General features: G+C 41.6%; 1 protein-coding gene across 1 annotated transcript in view; it reads right to left on the bottom strand.

Annotated features, from left to right (window-relative positions):
- Positions 1-20201, bottom strand: part of ZMAT4 (zinc finger matrin-type 4) — a 532047-nt gene that overhangs the window by 318426 nt on the left and 193420 nt on the right. Inside the window, 2 exon segments of the mRNA XM_013005877.2 lie at positions 2310-2321; positions 14469-14558. Of these exon segments, the coding sequence (XP_012861331.2) occupies positions 2310-2321; positions 14469-14558 (102 nt within the window).

Below are 20201 nucleotides of genomic sequence, written 5' to 3'. Positions count from 1 at the left end.
TATGTAAGACAAAGTCTTACCATCCTTGCCTCTAAGGAGCACTCTGGCCTTACTTCTTCCAACACTGATTGATTTGCCCTTTTGCAGTCCATGGGATTTTCAATATCATTTTCCAGTACCATAATTCAAATGAATCAATTCTTCTAAAGTATTCCTTATTCAATGTCCATCCTTCACATGCATGTGACGCAATGGAGACTACCATAGCTTGGAATAGAACTAGACTTCCCCCCAAAAAAAACAAAATATAGCCTCAAAACTAAAGTTAGAGAGATAGTATCACTTAATAAACAGGCATTGTTATTGTACACCCCCAGCTTTTTTGTTAAGGAGAAAGTTAATATTGTAGATCATATAGTCTCTAATACAACTGTTCAACTTTGCTATTGTACCTTGACAGAGTAATAAACAATAGGTAAAGAAATGAGTGTGGCTGTGTCCCAATACATCTTTGATTTACAAAGGATTTTTTCACTTGTCACAATATATTAATTTCTCCATACCCAACCAATTGTTTTTGTGCCATTAAATTAGTTCTGAGTCATAGTGACCCTATGTTAAACAATGAAACACTGCGTGGTCCTGAGCTATCTTCATAATTGCTGCTATTCTCCTGACAGTGAAAATGAGTACAACTTCTATGGAGACATTTTAGCAAACTCGATGAAAATAACAAAGGCATAATACTTTGACCCAGAGATTCCACTCCTAGAAAATGTTCTTCTATGCATGCACACAGAGAAAAAGTTACCTGCACAATTATTCATCACAGGATCCTTTGTGATAGCAAATGAGCAGGAAAAAATCAAATGCCCACCGGTAGCAGACCAGATGAATTACAGGACACGGAGCCACTGTAGGGGTGTGTGTGCGCCTGTGTCTGCACACGTGCATGTGCATGCACAAGCAGGGGAGTATACATCTCCATCTCATATGGATGAACTCAAAGATAAATATTATTAGGTGAAAAACAATCAAAGGCAGAATAGTGTATATCAAAAAGCAAACACAAAACCCCCTCACATTCACTACTATTGAGTCAATTCTAACTCATGGTGACCCTTTAGAACAGGGTAGAACTGCCCCTGTGAATTTCTGAGACTGTAACTCAGTATGGGAGTAGAAAGCCTCATCTTTCTCCATTCCATAATCCATGCATAAATTGGGAAAATATATTTGCTTGTACAAGGGAGCTCTAAAATGTTCATGCAAAAATCTAGTATATTTTCATTCCGTATGTCCACTAACTTTTGGAAACTCTTCATATGTGAATAAAATATTTCTGGAAGGATAATTAATTAGCACAATCTTTCAATAGTTCACTGTCAATCAAAAGGTTGATAGTTCAAACTCACCAGGAATCTTTGGGACAAAACACCTGGCCATCTCTTTCTGTAAAGATGATAGCCTAGAAATCCCTTTGGGGTAGTCTGATTCTGTCACTGTTCATGGTCACTGTAAGTCAGAATCAACTCATGACCCACACGGCAAGAAATAATTGAGCAACATGGGAGGGAGACTTCTCAGTGTATTCTCTTTCTGTTCTAATATTTAAGTAAGTCCTTCATGTGAGATAAAACTCCATGGCAAAAATAAGGGCAAGTTATTCAAGGAAATGATAATTCCGTAATGTTTTTTTTAATTATTCACTGTCTCCTAGGTGTTCCCCCAAAATTAACAAAATAAAACCAAAACACCCTGTGTTGATGTGTTAGGGCCCTGAGATATAGCAATCAGCATCATTTAATTGGTTAGGGTTTCCATTCATTTCTTCCCTTCAGGTAGATTTGCACCAAATGACAAAATCTTATTTTGAATCTTCCTATGGTCTTCTTTTCCCATTGTGGAGGTAGTAGAACTGTATTCTCTATTTTTGAGAAAGACTAACTAGAGAGAATAGGAGAAGTTGAATATCCTGAGACCTCGAGAAGGAAGCAAAGAAAAATGAGCTTTGAGAATAAATAGGCTCTGAACACATGATAGTTTAGGCTACCTGAGAGGTTTCCTCACATAAATACATGACAAAGGCTAGAAACACATGCCTCTTCAATGCTGCAGAGAGAACTGTCAATACGGGCTAGCCCAGACAGAACACAAACAATAATTCTAAATATTCAAAAGCATAAAATAAAAAAGAAACTCTGTAATAATCTCAAAGAGCTTATCAGAGATCAGAAAAGTGTAGAATCCCCATTGCAATCTTTATTATTATATTCAATTAGCTCTCTGGAAGGGTAGCTGTCAAAAGCCAGTCTAGATTCTAGGGTGAATGACCTTCACCGTGTAACACAAATATGCCCATGTTGAACTTGATCTGTGCCCTTCTTTCCCCCAAAACAAGAATTCCCCTTCCCTTGCATCACAGGAAATAGCTTACTACAAAAGAAACAGCCTTCTCACCAGACTTCGACAAGATTCATGTGTTATCCCCTCGCTTACTTATAACAAATTCCTTCAAAATGTCAAGCTTTTCTTTGTTTGTTGTTAGTTCCTACCTACTAGTTCAAACAGAACAGGGGAATATTCTGTGGTCTGAAATAAGGAAAGGTGTGTCAGGGTGGTATCCTTAAACCATATTTGTACAATGTATATGATGAGCAAATAATTTGGATAAACTCAGCCATGTGAGGAAAACTGACGTCAGGATTGGAAGAGGCTGATCAACAACCTCTGAGATTTGAAGGACACAACATGGATGGCTGAAAGTGAGGCTTTGAAGCCCTTGCTGATGAAGATGAAAGAACGCAGTCTTCAGTATGGATCACAACTTAATGTAAAGAAGAAGAAAAAGCAATCTCACTACTAAACTAATAGACAACATCATGATAGACAGAGAAAACATTGAAGTGGTCAAGGATTTCATTTTCCTTGGATCCACAATCAGTGCTCATACTACAGCACTCAAGAAGCAAAATGGCGTAGTGCGCTGGGGAAATCTGCTGTACAAGCGCTCTCTAAAGTGTTGAAGGGAAGTGATGTCACTTTGAGGACTCAGGTGCACCACATCCACGCCATTGTATTTTCAACCCCCTCAGATGCCTGTGAACACTGCACAACAAATAAGCAAGCCCAAAGATGAATGGGGGCTTTTGAATGACGGTGTTGATGAAAATATTGAAAGTACTATGGAATGTAAGAAGAACAAAAATCTATATTGGAAGGACAGTCAGCATGCTCCTTCGGATCACTGAAGATATGGGTACTATAACAAAGTATGGCAAAGAAAGTAGATGGCACCCAGATATCAGAAAGCATAGCATCTGGGATATTAAAAACTTGTATTCAAACAAGCAGTCATCTAAATGAGGTGTCAACTAAACTCACATGGAAGAAGCACACCAGCCTGTGTGACCCAATGCTTATAAATCACATAGTCCAAATCCAAAGGAGGGAAGGGTTTCAGAGCTTAAATTGTGAACACCTGGCTTGTAGAAGGCTACAGACAAGAGCGGCTGTCAAAATCCCTTTGCAGAACTCACATATAGCTGGAACCTCAGGGTGAATCTTCTCTGACTACAGTTGAGAATTATGAACAGCCTGGTTATCAGACAGACATTGTTGTAAAGGTGGTTGTGGTAAATCTATTTAGGTCAAATGTAATATCTTATTTAAAATCCCCTTTGACTCATTTTAAAGTTATTTCAGTGTAAAAACAGTAAAGGGAACATGAACGTGGAGTAAGCCTCCCTTTCTGACCGTCACCCGGGATGTAAATAGTCTTGTTTCCACGCAGAGCCATTGGAAAGTGGATCACTGCAGATGCAATTAGGTTATAATTTAACTTCATCATTTGATCTCTCTTTTGGTCCATTTTAAGTTTATTTTACTTTTTAATATTTCTACATACTTTTCAATTGAGGTTTTATTCTGTTATTGTTAATTTTTTCACTCCTTTTTTCGGCTTGCTTTCCTGTACATGAAATCCAGGATAGGTAAGTCTGGAGAGACAGTAACTAGATTACTGGTTTCTTAAGGATTTGGCAGGGGAAGTGGGAGGGGGGGGAAGGTAGGCTAATGAAGGTGAGTATAAAAAAGAAGAAAATGTTCTAAAATCGATTGTGATTGTTCACTCTTCTGGATATGATGTAACTGAGTTGTATGATGTGTGGATTGTGTGCCAATAGTACTGTTTCAAAAAGAGAAAAAGAATACTCCTTAGAAGCAAGGATGGCAAGACTTTATATCACCTACTTGGGTTAAGCACTGGGCAGCTCACCACAAGGTCAGTAGTTGCAAACCACCAGCTGCTCCATGGGAGAAAGATGAGGCTACTCCAGTAAAGATTTACGGCTTCAGGAACCCACGGAAGCAGTCAAACCCTCTCCCCTATGGTCAGAATCAATGCAATGACAGTGAGTGATTAGGAGACACTAGCCCCTGGAAAAGAACCTCATGCTTGGTAAAGTCGAGAGTCATCAAAAGAGGGGAAGATCCTGGATGAGATGGGTTTGACACAGTGGCTGCAGCAATGGGGACACGTGTAACAACGACAGCGATGACGGCAGAGGAGCAGCCAGTGCTTCTTTCTGCCATACATGGGTTTGCTTTGAGTCTGCACTGACTTGATGAAACCTTAAGACCATCACCGCCAGTGTAAAGAAATGCCTGACGACTGGACCAACCGTGAGTCTGGCTTCTCGCCTGCCCCCAGTTCCTTGAATGTTGACACGCTCTTGAGTTTAGGCAAAATTGGAGAGATTAAACAAGCATTGGGAGGTAGTAAACCACTGCCCCGGACATCCCCTTGAGACAATCAGCTTGTTGCAAACACACACACACCTACACACACCACAAATAGACAAACACTTCCTGTTAAGTTACTCTTATCATCGCACCTGCTGACACTTCTCCCCCACACTCCATCTTGCTGGTCTTGTTTTACTTTTCCCTGTAAAAGGAAAGCCTTTTGTGCCTTGACTTTGAGATACTTGCAGGTCAGGAGGTGGCAGGGCCTCCCTATTGTAAAAGGCTCTTCAAATCAAGTCTTTTCTTAGATGAGTCCAGATTTATTCAGTTATTGTGGGTTTTTACACACACTTTTTAAACATCTGTGAAGTATCAGGTGCTTTCTCTGTAAATGTGGCAGCCCTCCTATATTTGCTCTGTCTTTAATGGTCAGTCAAGCAGCCTCCACGTCCTTCCTGATGCCCAGCCTTCTCCCACCCAGCTGCTCCTGACTCCGGACTCCGACCAGTACCCAGTTATGGGTGGGAGTTCAGAACAGTGGAACACCTGCTAGACTCATCTGATTGTGTGCAGTACACGAACTGCCAAGGAAGACACCAGATGCAAGCACAAAAGTCCTAGTCGAACAAGCTACTATCACCTAATATACAAGCCTCTTGCTTTTGGCAAACTTGCAGTAGCTCCCAGTCCACGAAGCACTTGAAGAGCCCACAGAATGACCATATCTCTCTGTGTTGAGTGTTTGTATCAAGCCTCCATGACCTGCACAGTTACAGCAGGTTCCGTCACCATCACCAGCCCTGAGGACAGACCAACCTGGACAACTGAGGGTTGCTATGACTAAGATCATGAAGGGGTTAATGCATCCTGCTCCCTGAAAACTATGCTGTTACTTCCACTTGAAATGGCTAATTGTCTACCCAGAAGTTTTTGTTCAGATCTGAACAAAGGAAGTGTCAAAATGGAAATAAAGAAGGGAAGAAAGAAGGGATTAAGAGAAGACATATCATCAATACAAAGTCAGTAAACATACATGCATTTGAATAATGCTTCATAATTATATCCAAGAATGTATCCTCAATGTTTACCAAATAGATACGGATATAACCATTTCCATGGAGTGGGGTCAATTCTGACTCACAGAGCCCCTAAACGACAAAGTTGAATTGCTACTTAGGGTTGGCAAGGCTCTAATAATTACAACAGCTGGCTGCCACAGAATAGTATCCCTGAAAAGGTAGGGCAGACAGGTAATATTGACAGAGGGCGACACCACATGACTGGCTATAAAATTCCTTTTCAGGGTTTCAACAACACAGGTATTATTTTTTACAAAAATATCCCTGTAAAGTTATAAACAAAAATATAATTTTGATCAGTTTATTTAAATTTTTAATTTAATAGTAATGATTTAATTTATTAAATAATTTAATTTAATATTTTAAAATATATTATTATTTGTCAGTTTGACTTACATGTGCCAAGATTCCTAGAAAGCAAAAGCCCTGTGCTAATTTAATTGTTGAACCTTGTAAGGCAGTTCGGTCACAGTTATGATTACTCACTTTCTAAGCTACTTCCAATCACGTGGTTTGTCCGCCCTTGCTACATACACGCACTGTTGATTTCATTTCCGTCCATGTTTTTAAAGTCAGACTTTGTCAAACTGTCCAGTGTTTTAGCTACAATATTGTGATAAGTAGGATTGGAGAATGAAGTAGCAATAAAGGAGAAAAAGAAAAATGAAACCGGTTCCAACTCAGTTGTTATTAATGTTATAATTAAGTGTAGAATGATTCACAAAACAATTTTGGTAGTGCTCATATAGGCTAAGTATGATATTTAAGCCATTCACAACTCTATTTGTTTTTATTCTATGATTAAATCTGATAATGGCCATGACCGAGGGTGCGGTCGGATCTGGTACAGGAGGCCGGCCCTGCGGGGGCGCTGTGAGGCGGGGGACAACAGGAGCTGCTGTATTGGGGATCCTGATTCGGATCTGGTACAGGAGGCCGGCCCTGCTGGGGTGCTGTGAGGTGGGCGACAACATGAGCTGCTGTATTGGGGATCCTGATCCTCGTGGCATCACCACGGCCACAGCGTTCTCCTACACAGTGGCTGGGGGAGTCACACCACCCACTTTTCTGTTAGCCTCTGAGACACAATAAGAGATTCAAATGCAAACAAATTCAGTGTTATTATCAGGTCACGGTTCAGTTCCATCCATAGAAAAGAGAGAAAGGATGTAATTTTCTTATTTCATTTTTAAAAGGATTTCTCTTAATGAATGTTGACTAAAAGTCTGTTTGGAAGAGATGCTGCAGGCCTGTCTCCCCACAGGAATTCCTCATTCTAGTCCCGGAAGTTTGCACTAACCTAGCTCACATCTCACACTCAGACAGCCTCTGCTCAATCGTACAGAATCCCTCATGGTTCTGCCGTCAGGAGGTCCCTGCTAACCATTCCATGCCCAGTCTACCATCACTTCTCTGGTCACCCATTCCATTGCTGTCAGGATGGCACACATTGTCAATGGATTTTTTTAAAAAAATTCTGATGTACCTTTTTTCTCTTCGGCTATGAGTTAAGCTTGCTCCAAGTTTAATACTTTGTCTGAGCCTGTCCCAGAATGCAATCCCTGCTTTGATGTGGTAGAACATCACTAGAAATTAGTTCATTAATTAATTATGGGCAATAATTAATTATGAACAACACTACCAATCAAAGTATCATCCAAAAATAAAGGAGAAAAAAGTCCATAAATAACCCTTTGCAAGCCATTACAGTTTATCATGCCCTTTCACCATTAGGAAGATTTTACTTGAGCTTCTCAACAACTTTGAGAAAGGCACTCTGGCGGCTTGGTGGCTTTCACATGAAGGCGCTAACCACAAGGGCGGCAGTTTGAACCCACCGGTTGTTCTACAAGAGAAAAATGAGGCTGTCTGCTCCAATATATATTTAAAGTCTCAGAAATCCAAATGGGCAGTTCAACCCTGTCCTGTAGGGTCACTGTGAGTCAAAAGTGACTAGCGTTGGCAGTGGATTTGTAATAACACTTTTGAGAGTCAGGCTAAGTAGTGATTATTGTTCTTGATTAGAGCCAAAGTAACTAAAAGTTAGAAAGTGAAACAGAATGACAGTTTTGTAAAACATGTATGCTATAGAGTCAGCAACAGAATTCCCACTCCTGGCCTTGAATGCTAAGTTCTGTGCATGGCCCAGGGTTCCTCAGGAAGAAGTATGAGTGGCTATCACTGGACGATTAACTACGAACCTAAAGCGGTACCACAATAAAAGCTGGAGGTCTGCTTTGGTGCAGACTACGGTCAAGAAAACCCATAGAGAAATTCTACGCTGCAACATATGGCATTAGCATCAGTCTGAGTCAACATGATGGCGATGAGGCTCTTTCTCTCTTCCATTGTTTTTCTGATGCACAGCAAGGATTAGCAAGTACACCTATGCTTGAGAACTCACCATGAGTCTAGCTAGCAACTGACAACAAGAGAAAATACAATGCTTTGATAAAACAAAGGCCAATATTCTGGCACCTTTTCCACCACTCCGACCTCAGAACCCCTCTAAACCTGCGGTTCTCAATCTGTGGGTTGCGACCCCTTTTGGGGTCAAACGACCCTTTCACAGGGGTCCACTGGTTTATAGCAGTAGCAAAATTACAGTTATGAAGTAGAAATGAAATAATTTTATGGTTGGGGGGGTCACTGTAACATAAGGAACTGTGTTAAAGGGTCACAGCAGTAGGAAGGCTGAGAACCACTGCTCTAAATGGTCAGCATGAGTGGAAACAGACTAGATGGCAGTCAGATTTGGGCTTTACAGTATAGAGGGGTTGTAAAGATTGAAAGTCCTAATATAGACGAAGCATTTAGAACATATGGAGAGCATAAGAGAACATGAGTTGTAATCTTATTCTGGGGGATTGATCCAGTGGCTGTAACAATGAGCTCAAACCGAACCTTCCTAAAGATGACACAGGGCCAGGCAGGTTTTCATTGTGTCCAACGGAGACAGGTTCGCTGTTCGTTGGAGCCACCAGAAAGGGAGCCTACACAGGGAGCATCCAGTACGTACTAGCTGCTCGCATCCTCTGATGGGTACAGCAGTGCTCACTTGTTCTAGACCCCGCAATGACAGCAGTGCTTAAAATTGAGGCACAATTTTAAGGTCTATGGAAAGAGTCTAGGACTGAAATTTAACAAAGCATAATCTTAATCTCAAATCTAACTAATTTAGATAAGTGAGGGCATGTCTTCAGGCCTTATTTTCACTATTGTAATGATGGAGAGATTAGATTAATCCCCCCAAACTGAAAGCCAAGATGTTCAGGAGCCTGTGAAAGAGGGGCTTCTCATGCAACGGGGACTATTATGAGGCTAAGAAAATCCTATAAATATTTGGGCGTGATCAACCTGAACACATTAACCAAAGGTCAAGGTTGTCTATTTTAGATGGATTTCTATTAACTCTACGTCAAAACACTGTTTACGCAATACTGACTGGTGATTTGGGTTGGGAGGTTTATATGTCTTTCTTGAATAGGAAAAAGAACCTCAGGATACTAAACGATCTTTTTACTTAAAAGGGATGCTTCCCAGTCAATACACACACACACACACACAGAGAGAGAGAGAGCTAAACTATGTGACTATGTGACGCATGGGGAGAAGATAATCAAATGAGTCTTTGCAGGTCTCTGGAGTCCTTTTTGCTTTTACCACTCAAGGGATTACCGAGAATTTCTCTAGGGCCAATCAACCATGACAATTTATTTCACATTTCATTTTACCCTGTGGCCTCAAGGGGAAAATGTCTTGCTCTGAGAATGAGGAAAGGGGAAAAACTAGGAAATCCAAACGAAGATTATAATGAGTAAAGCATGTGAAAGAACAACACAAAAGCAATAAAAAATAAATCACAGAAAGTCCACAATAGGAGACAGAAATGTATTTATGCTATGAATGAATGAATGAATGAATAAATAATAACCTGGCACTAGAAATGGCAACCTTGGGAAGAATAGGCTTTTCTCCTTGTTTGGTAATGAATGCAGAGTTACTATGCCTTCCCAGGAGAAATTCTGGCAGTGTCTCCTGAAGCTCTCATCTGCTAACCAAAAAGTTGGCGGTGTGAACCCACTACTTGTCCTTCATTCTTGGGAAACAAGTGCAACCTGCTTGCTTCTGTGAAGATGTACAACTTGGATACCCTCGGGTCAATTCCATTCCATTCTGTAGAGGCACCAGGAGTTGGGATTGACTTGTGGGCACACTGCAACGATAGCACACATCCCCTGAGGGCTGAGAACCAAGGGGTGCTGCCAGTCCTCACCAGCCCTTTCCATTGTGAACAGCACAATAGGGTCAAAGGTCAGAATTGACTGATGGCAGCGCGTTTGTTTTGCTTATGTTTTTGTTTTTGGTGAACAGAAGATATGACAAAGTAATAATTTATAAATTATCAAGAGCTCATGAGGTAGGGGGGAGCAGGGAGGGAGGGGAAAAATGAAAACTTGATGCCGGGGGGCTTAAGTGGAGAGCAAATGTTTTGAGAATGACAAGGGCAATGAATGTACAAATGTGCTTTACACAGTTGATGTATGTATGGATTGTGATAAGAGTCGTATGAGCCCCTAATAAAACGATTAAAAAAATATCAAAAGACAAACTAGTTGCCATCAAGTTGACTCATACTAAAGGCAAGTGCATGTGTCTGAGTAGAACCAAGTGTATGCGCCTCAAGATTCTCAAGGCTGATTTCTTATAACTAGATATCCAGGCCTTTCCTCAAAGATACTGGCAGGTGAACTTGAACAACCAACCGTTCAAGAAATAGTCAAAGCACATTTATCATTTACACCACCCAGGGCTTCCTCATATGTGATAAAGCCAAATACCAAATGCACAAACATCAAGTTAATTATGACTCATCATGACCCTGTCTAGGGCTTCCCAGGCTTTGACATCAACCTGATCTGCCTCCCACAGAGTGGCTGGTGGATGTGAACTGCTCACCTTGTAGCTAGTGGTCCAATGCTTCCCCAGTAACATCACCAAAATGGGGCATTCAAAACCAAGAATGGGCTTTCTGTTATCAGAAGTCATTCATTTGTTGAATTTCCAAGACACACGTGAAAACAATTTTCTCTCAAATAACAGTGGGAAGCAAATTTGGCACAGGTTCCGGTAGTAAGGAGTGTTGAAGTGTGGGATTGTGGGTAAGAACACAAAGGTGTGTGGAAGCTCTTTATCCTTTCAAGAGTAGAGGTAGCACACATATTAATAACGGAAGTGCAAAGTATTTTGAAAATAAAATGCTTAACAATTATGAGTTATCTCCGTTGGGCCTTGGGGGTCCTAGTGACAGTGATTAATGAGATCAGCTGTTGACCATAAGGTCATTAGATCGAGCCCACCAGCCACTCCACGAGATACATATGTGGCAGTCTGCTTCCGCAGATTAAAGTCTTGGAACCCTCTGGGACCATTCTGCTCGGTCCTGGAGCGCACTAAGAGTCAAAATCAACTTGTGGTAAAAGGCTTGATTTTTCGGGTTTTCGGTTGGGCCTTATGGTAAACATGTAAATGAGATATTATTATCATCCTTCCCATTTGACAACACACAAGTGTGTTACTCTGTAGAGGAGATGGCTGATCCCAATAATTCTCTACAAAGAATATCAGAACCCTAGAAGGGGCAGAGGATGTGCACTTGACCAATATATGAAAAGACCTAAGGGAACTGTTATATTCACTCATGAATGTGCATCAACCCTAATTAAGAACAGTAGCCCTTTCAACAAAATTATGTTGCTTTTATCACTTACTGATTTTTTTCAAATACTATGCCTAATAAGTTATACCAAAACCAAACACTTTCAAAACGTAGGAACAAGTAGAAGGGTCTTCTCACCCTCCCCTGCTTTTAAAACCCAAAGAGCTTCCTTTCCCCAAACTGTCCCCAAGGTCACTGACAGGAACAGACTCTGAGTAGCTGAGTCACAGGTCTATCCCAAGCAGCCATAACCACCATATCCCGATGTCCCTACAAATATAATTCCAACTGTATCCCCAGTATCCCTTTCTGCTCATCATCCAAAACCAAACCAGAAAAAACTATTGCCATAGTATTGACTCCAACTCATAGTGATCCCATGAATCCAAGTGGAATTTTGTTCTATAGGATGTTCTTGGCTGTAATCTTTCTGAAAGACAATAACCAGCCTTTTCTTTCTTGATGGCACTGGGTGGATTTGAACCACCAGCCTTTAGGTTAATAGTCAACTGTATACCATTTGTACCACCCAGCTCTCTAGGAACTAATAAAATAAAAATAAAAAATAGTACAACAGTCATGATTATAACATGAGTAGAAAATAATTAGTATACAAGTAGCTAATTCTTGAGTGGCCATGAACCTTATTATTTAGGATAAGATGGTTCATGGCTATTGGCCAAATGGCTACAGATGCCAGCATTAGATAACTTCAAGGGACAGCAACACAAAAGACCACTCATTTACTTATGGAAAACGTCAGTGTAGCTTTGGGCCATGAATTATATAAATGCTGGCTCAGGCCAAGGTTCCTATATCTTAATACATTTTCTTGACATGAATATACCCAACAAATGAGTACCCTTCTCCTTTAGCCCACTTTCCCCCTCTGGTAAAAGTCCATCCACCCCCCGAGACCCCAACTCAAAGGCCCACTCTTCAGTGAAGTCTTCCCTGCTGGCTCTTCCCGCATAACTCAGGAAGTCTTTCGTTTTCATGGTATTTTCTACAAAAGGTTAATCAGCATTATATTGTTAGATCATTGCTATTTTTTACTGGGCAAAAAGTAACCTCCCCCTTAGGACAGGGCTTCAAAAAGTCCATGGAATGTTTCATTATCTTTTAATTCCATTGAACTTTTTGAAGTGCCCTCATCTTGTGAGTCTGTTTGCTTGAAGGTGCAGACCCTTGGTGCAGACCCTCAATGTCCCTGGTGCCTGGCACATAACTGTGCACAGCAGAGCTCTCGTCTCACGGAATCTTTGCAAAGGGCCAGTGGGGAATGTGTGGTTACTGGAGCTGATTTAGAGAGATGGGGGCTCTCGTGGTGGCGTGGGTTACGCCTTGGGTCGCCCACCCGAAGGTTAGCAGTTCTGAATCCACCAGTAGTTCCAATGAGGAAGAAGAGGTTTTAATTCCCTTAAGAATTTAAAGTCTCGTAAGCATGAAGGGGCAATTCTGCAATTCTTCTCTGCTCCTAGCGTTGCTATAAGTCTGGCTCAACTCAATGGCAGTGAGAATAGTTTGGTTGAGAAAACTGATGATTAATGGCTTGCCCAAGGTCATAAAGCACTTAGATAACAGAACCAGACTCAGATCAAAATCTTGTTAACATTTTCATGACATTGTTTGCTTCCAACAAGCTCTAGGCAGCTGCATCAAGGCAGGAAAGCAAGCTCAGAGGGTGTTCCAGACAGATCCTTTAGTGATGCTAAGAGGCACACCTGGGAATCCCTTACAAACATTAGCCCTGAAGGTCACTACCCTGAGTCACATGCAGTTCCCTCACTCTCTCTCTTTGCCCCGTGAGCCATACTCTAGTCTGGGCTTTGTAACATTTCATGGAGATCGTGTGCTCATTTTTCATCAGAAAGGCAGACCGGCATCGATGTGGCAGCAGAAGGAAAGCAGAATCACAAGACATGGGAGAGAGCATGGGGCATAAATCCTACACCTGGGGCCAACTCAGAACTCAACGGCGAAGGATTCCTGTGTTCATCCACAGTGTTTATCATGAAGAGCCTCTGGAGATGAATATTCCAGTCATTAGAAAAAGTAGCCCTTGCTGGGAGCAAGGAATCTATAGTTTATCAGCTGTTGCCTTATCTTTTAATTCCATTGAACTTTTTGAAGTGCCCTCATCTTGTGAGTCTGTTTGCTTGAAGGTGCAGACTTAGTGTGGCTGAAATCAACCCTTTGCTACGACTCCATACCGTCAAAGCAACTTTCTAATTGTCAGCCATTTTCCAGATGAAAGATCCCTGAGACACAGGAGGTGCTGATCAAACAGCCTGCGTATTTGCAAAGCATGTACACTTTTCATTATCAATGAACAAATCCATATTTTCATTTACATGCCAAAGGAAAAAGAAAATAGGTAAAAAAATCAAAAGGGTTATTATTTTGACAGACTGGATGGAGCCGTTAGGTCCTGCTTTTTTAACACCTGGTCTTCTAAGGGCTGCTGTCTCTCTCCTAGCACCTCTGCACACGCTCTCCTGGCAACACATCATGTAAACACCCAGGAATGCTAGGCTGCCAAACTCTGGCAGGAAGGAAAACAAAAGGATGAGGTTACTTGTAATATTTTCTGTAATTTCCCCATTATCACTTTAGCCTTCTTTTTCCACTTTGTGCTGTGATTTGGGTGAAAGTTTACACAGCACGTTGGTCTTCCACTCAATAATTCATGAGCATTCTGCTTTGTGACATCGATTGCAGTCCTCACACTGGAACAGCACTCTTCCCACTTCCTGTGTTTACCATTTCCCATCTCTCTTCTTTCCTATCCCTTGCTGCCTTCCAACCCCGAGCAAATACTCTTCTTTTGATCCAGTCTGATGGGTTGCAAATAGAATGCAGACCTCTATTTAGACTCAGCTTTACCATGAACTTGAGGATGACTACAATTTCTAACCTGAAAAGTTATTAGCAATTCAGCAGAATAACCAGTCAAAGGATGCCACATGGTGCTGGCTACTCACGTTTTCTGACCGGAGCCTCTTGGCGGGACAACCTCCATCCCTGGGGTGAAGCATGTAATAGAGTCGGACTTTGCTGGCATGTTTTCGACTCTGAAGGAAAAGCAGAAGCAGTTACTATAAAAAAGAAAACCTTCCAAATCCTTTGAAAAAACAGTGACTGTAAATGCAAAGTATTTTATTGGAAAACACTTGGCTTTTAACTCTTTCTCATTGTCACTGCTGATGAAATAGATATAATCCAACATTCTCCAGTTTAACATTTTCAAATATAATATTTGGTGGCAGCAGTTCTATCCATCCCGATCCATGACTGTTATCATAAACAGAAACTCACTGCTACCAAACAATGACTTCCATAGACTCCAGCCCCTGGTAATCACTGTTCACGTCTCATCTGTGTACCTTTTCCCATTGTAGATATATTCATGAGGTCACACGTGTCCTTTGGTGATTGATTTACTTACTTCATTCAGCATGATCCATGCTCTAACCCGTAACATGACTTCACTTCAATCCTACCTTGTATGTACAAATATATACTACGTTTGATTTATCCATCCATCCATGGATGGGCAATTTGGGCTGGGCTCACCCTTTGTGAATGATGTTATAACAAGCACTGGGGTACATGTGCCTGGTTACACTGCAGCTCTCAAGTCACGTGGGTTTGAAAGTGAAGTAAGAACGAATTGCTGGGCAGTAGGGTTCTCCTGTTTTAACTTCACGAGGAACCACCCCACTGGTTTCTACAGCGGTACTACTCTGTATTCCCAGCGGCAGTGGTTGAGAATATTAATTTCTCCGCATCCTCAACAACATTTACTTTTTCTCCGTTTTGGTTTGTTTGTTTGCTGTACTTTAGCCATCCTAGTGGAGATGCAGGATTATCTCATGGTAATTTTGATCTGCATTTCCCAGGTGACAAAAAATTCTCACGTGGACCAATAAATAACAACAGAATAAAGCAAGACAAGATTTAAATTGGTACAGTTTTCATTTTACTTGGATCCACAATCAATAGTCATGGTAGCACCAGTCAGGAAATCAAACAACATATTGCATTGGGAAAATGTGTTGTGAAAGATCTGTTCCAAGTGTGACAGGGGAAAGGATGTCAGCGTGAAGGAAAAGGTGCACTTAACCAAGCCCGGGGACTTTCAGTCACCTCATAGCAAAGAAGGAAGACTAAATGAAGACACCTGAATTATGGTGCTGCCAAAGAATACTGAAAGTACCCTGAACTTCCAGGAAAACAGATACCGTCTATTCTTGAGTATAAGCCCACCCGAATATCAGCCGAGGCACCTAATTTTACCACAAAAACTGCATTAAAAATGTGCTGGAAAACGTACACGAGTATACACGGTGAATGTGTCTTGGATGAAAGACGGATAAAATGCCCCTTTGAAGCACGGATGGTGAGATTTTGTCTCGCGAACTTTCGGCATGTTATCAGGAGTGAGCAGTCGCGAGAGAAGCACATGATGCTGCATAAAGTATAAGGCGAGTGAAAAACAGGAAGAGCCGTCACACGAGAGAGTGACACCGTGGCGGCCAGGGTGGTCTCAAACAACGATCGTGAGGCTGGCACAGGGCTGGGCAGCCCTCTGTTCTGTTGTACACAGGGTCACTAGGAATCAGAACCAACTCAAAGCATCTAACAAGAAAAATGGCCAAGGACATAAAGAAACAAATCCTGCTGTTAAACAACAACCCAAACCAACAGGGGCGGAGGGGCTGAGTAGGTATTTCACCAACGAGAATATGAACAGCTAACAAACACATACCGATGGAAAATACTGTTGCATGCATCGTGATACAGTAATTCTGTGAGTTAAGTAGGGTGAGGTTTCAGATAGGATAGCGGATTTGCTCAAGGTCACAAAGCCCATAGAAATTCAGGATTAGAGAACATAGTTAATTAAAAAAGAGTAAGTATTCAGCTATTTTTTGTAGTCAGATCTTTACGTCTAAAGTGGACAGTACATTTAATTGTCCTAATTTTAAGAACAGGTAAATAGAATAACATTAAAGATCAACTATGGTGAAGGAATAGATGGGTCCCTGGTTTCTCTCACACTTCTGCTGCACGCTGGGCCCTTCGGATTTTGGGATAACAGCTCTCTGGGAACTGACCCACATCCCACTCCAAAGCAATGCCTTTTTCTCTGGTTCTCTTGCACGATATCCTCACTGATACATTATCAGAAAGAATTCCTTTAGGTCCTGTATCAGGAGCAAGAAAAAGATAGTATATGCAAATCTGGACAACTATCAAAGGGGAAAACAGGCAGATACAGGTCCTCAAATGTAGTCCAGCTCCTGAGGGATTAGCAGGAGTCTAGACTTCTGACTGCCCAGAGAGTCCCCTACTCCGTTCATCCACATCTCTCATGGGGTAACTGGTTCTTAGTACCATCTTTCTTCCATTCCTTTGCTCAGCTGGGCCCGATCAACTCTCACCACCACCAAAAAAGACTGCCTCTCCGCGTTCCAGTTTCTGTCAACGTGCGGCAGAAAGCAGCGCCACGAACACAATGAAAGTGTCAGCATTCCGAATCCGACGCCAGGTCTCCGCTTCCAGCTGGCAAACAATGGGCAAGTCATGTAGCTAATCTGCTTACGGCCTCAGTCTCCCTATATGCAAAATGAATATCAGTGTAGAGTCAGGAAGTGGTACAATCAGCAGTAAGAAGTGTTTGTCAATGGGCAGAGTGTCGTTTTTCATATGCATTATCAGAACACCCATGAGGATAAAGTAAGACAATGCATATGAAAAACGCCACTCTGCACATTGCCAAACACTTCTTACTGCTGATTGTACCACTTCCTAACTCTAAAGTGTTTGTTCTCTGTGATGCCAATTCTTCTGAGTCAGTTTCCACCTAATCCCAATCCCCTTTCTCCTTTATCTACAAAGACCATTTCCTTCTTCACAGTTCCATTTTACTATTAGCTGTACTTGAATACTTGCCAAAGCTCCAATATAGTTTACCTTTATGAATTATCCAGAAAGGTAAAATAAGTTTACATCTTCTTTACAGGATACATTAATCTTGTCTGGCTGGCTCTCCTTATTCATCCCACTGTTATTTCCTCTTTCTGTTTAAAGCAAGAGGACCATGCTTTCAAACATTTTGTGAATGCATTTAAGGCCTTTAAATGGGTTTAAAAGTGCTAATAGAACTTGAAAAATATTACAGATGTGTAAAAGTACTGAAGTGTGATTTGGAAGCACATTGCCAACACTTGCAAATTTTAATCAAGGGTTATCTGGAGTCTCTCACCTATCATTTCAGTATCCTGGAGTAGTTTGCATGGTGCTATGATGCAGGAAGTTATGCCACTGGTATTTCAAATAACACTAAGGTCACCCATTTGATACAGGCGCTAGTGGAGCCTCCAGTTTAAGACTTACTCGAGAGAAGAACCCAATGATCGACATCTAAAGATAATCAGTCAGTGAAAACCTATGGCTAGCAAGGGAACAAAGTACAATATAGTACCAGCAGCTAAGCCCTGCCCGCAGTTTTGAAGGTACTTAAGATGAGATTAAATAGACAAAATATTGAATGTTTAGCTAAAAAGCAAGGCTCCAGGAATTGATGGAATACCCATTGAATTGCTTCAGAAGCTGAAGAAGCACTGGAAGCACTCACTCACCAAGCCAGGGAATCTGGAAGACTGCTACCCGGCCAACTGATTGTAAGAGAACCACATTTGTGGTCATTCCAAAGACAGGAAACCAACAGAACGGTCACACTATGGAGTGATATCACACCCAAGTAAAATTTTGCTTAAGATCATCCAACAATGATTGCAGCAATGCATTAATAGGGGACTGCCAGAAATTTATGCTGGATTCACAAGAGGACATGGAACAAGGGGTATCATTGTTGACATCCGATGGATCTTGACTCAAAGCAGAGAATATCAGAAAGATGTTTACTTGTGCTTTATTGACTGTGCCAAGGCATTTGTATATGGGCCATAATAAACTGTGGATAACATTGAGAAGAATGAAAATTGCAGAACAGTTCATTGTGCTCCCGAAGAACTTGTACATGGATCAAGGGGCAGTTATGCAAATAGAACAAGGGGACACTGCACGGTTTAAAATCAGGAAAGGTGTGTGTCAAGGTTGTAGCCTCTTGACATATTTGTTCAATCTATATGCTGAGCAAATCATCAGCGAAGCTGGATTATGTGAAGAAGATTGTGGAATCGGAATTGGAGGAAGGATTATTACCAACCCAAGGTATGCAGATGCACAACCTTGCTTGCTGAACATGAGGAGGACTTAGAGCACTTGATGATGAAGGTCAAGGATTTCAGCCTTCAATATGGATTACAACTCAAGGTAAGGAAGACCAAAATCCTCACAACTTTGACCAATAGTTATCATCATGATAAATGGAGAAAAGTTTAAATTGTCAAGGATTTTTTCTTACTTGGACCCATAATCAATACTCAAGAAGGTAGCAGTCAAGAGATCAAGAGATGTGCTGCATTCAGTAGGTCTGCCGCACAAGACCTCTTTAGCATATTGAAGAGCAAGGGTTTTACTTTGAGAACTAAGGTGCTCTTCACCCAAGCCATGGTATTCTCCATGGCAACATCTGCATGTGCAAGTTGGACATTGAATAAGGAAGACCATAGAAGAATCGATGCATGTGAATTGTGGTGCTGGAGAAGGATAGTGAAAGTACCACAGACACAGAAAATGACAAACCAATCTGTCTTGGAAGAAGTAAGGCCAGAGTGCTTCTTAGAGGCAAGGAGGGCAAGACCTCATCTTACATACTATGGACATATCAGGGGAGACCAGTCCCTGGAGAAGGCCGTCATGTTTGGTGAAGTGGAGAGGCGGCAAAAAGGAGGAAATGTCCTAGAAAAGATGGTTGACACAGCGGCTGCAATAATGAACTCGGGCATCAGAGCAGCAGTGAGGCTGGTGCAGGATGGTGCCGTGTTTCGTTCATTGCTGTGGGCTGGAGCTGAATCTATGGCACCCGACCACCACCACAACAACAATATGAGAAAAAGCACTGACAGACATGGGTTACTAGTTGGAATGTTGACTATGCATTAATGTTGCATCCTTTCCAAATACGTATTCACCCTAAGTAAATGCTCCGATTGTCTGGACTCTGAAGGAGAATGTGGCACCAGCCTTAGAGAACGGCTCATTAGCAACCTGTAATTTGCGGATGACGAAACTCGCCTCACTGAAGGTCAAGAGGACTTGAAGCACTTGTTGAAATCAAAGACTGTAGCCTTCTGTATAGATTACACTTCAACATGAGGAAAACAAGAATTCTCACAACTGGACCATGAAAAAACCCTCAGTGAAACTGAGTCGATGCTGACTCATGGTGACCCTGCAGGGCACCGCAGAACTGCCCCTGTGGGTTTATGAGACTGTAAATCTTTACAGAAGTAGAAAGCTTCGTCTTTCTCCTTCAAAGCGCCTGGTGATTTCGACCCAATGCATAATCACATTGAAGTTGTTAGCATTTCATATTATTTGGCTCCACAATCCATGCTCAAGGAAATCAAATGACATATCACACTTGGGCAAATCTGCTGCACATTTTTTTTAAATGTTAAAGACCAAAAATGTAATTCCAACATTATTTTGATGCCTAATATGTATCTGACCCAAGCTTTGGTATTTTCAGTGGCTCATGAAAGGTGGTCCGTGCCAGTGGTGTGAGTGGCAAAACAGGGAGG

The sequence above is a fragment of the Echinops telfairi genome, unplaced genomic scaffold (assembly GCF_000313985.2).
Source record: "Echinops telfairi isolate 266 unplaced genomic scaffold, ASM31398v2 ScPeMD7_9;HRSCAF=40, whole genome shotgun sequence".
In the NCBI taxonomy this organism is placed as follows: Eukaryota; Metazoa; Chordata; class Mammalia; order Afrosoricida; family Tenrecidae; genus Echinops; species Echinops telfairi.
This window is presented reverse-complemented; position numbering and strand designations above follow the sequence as displayed.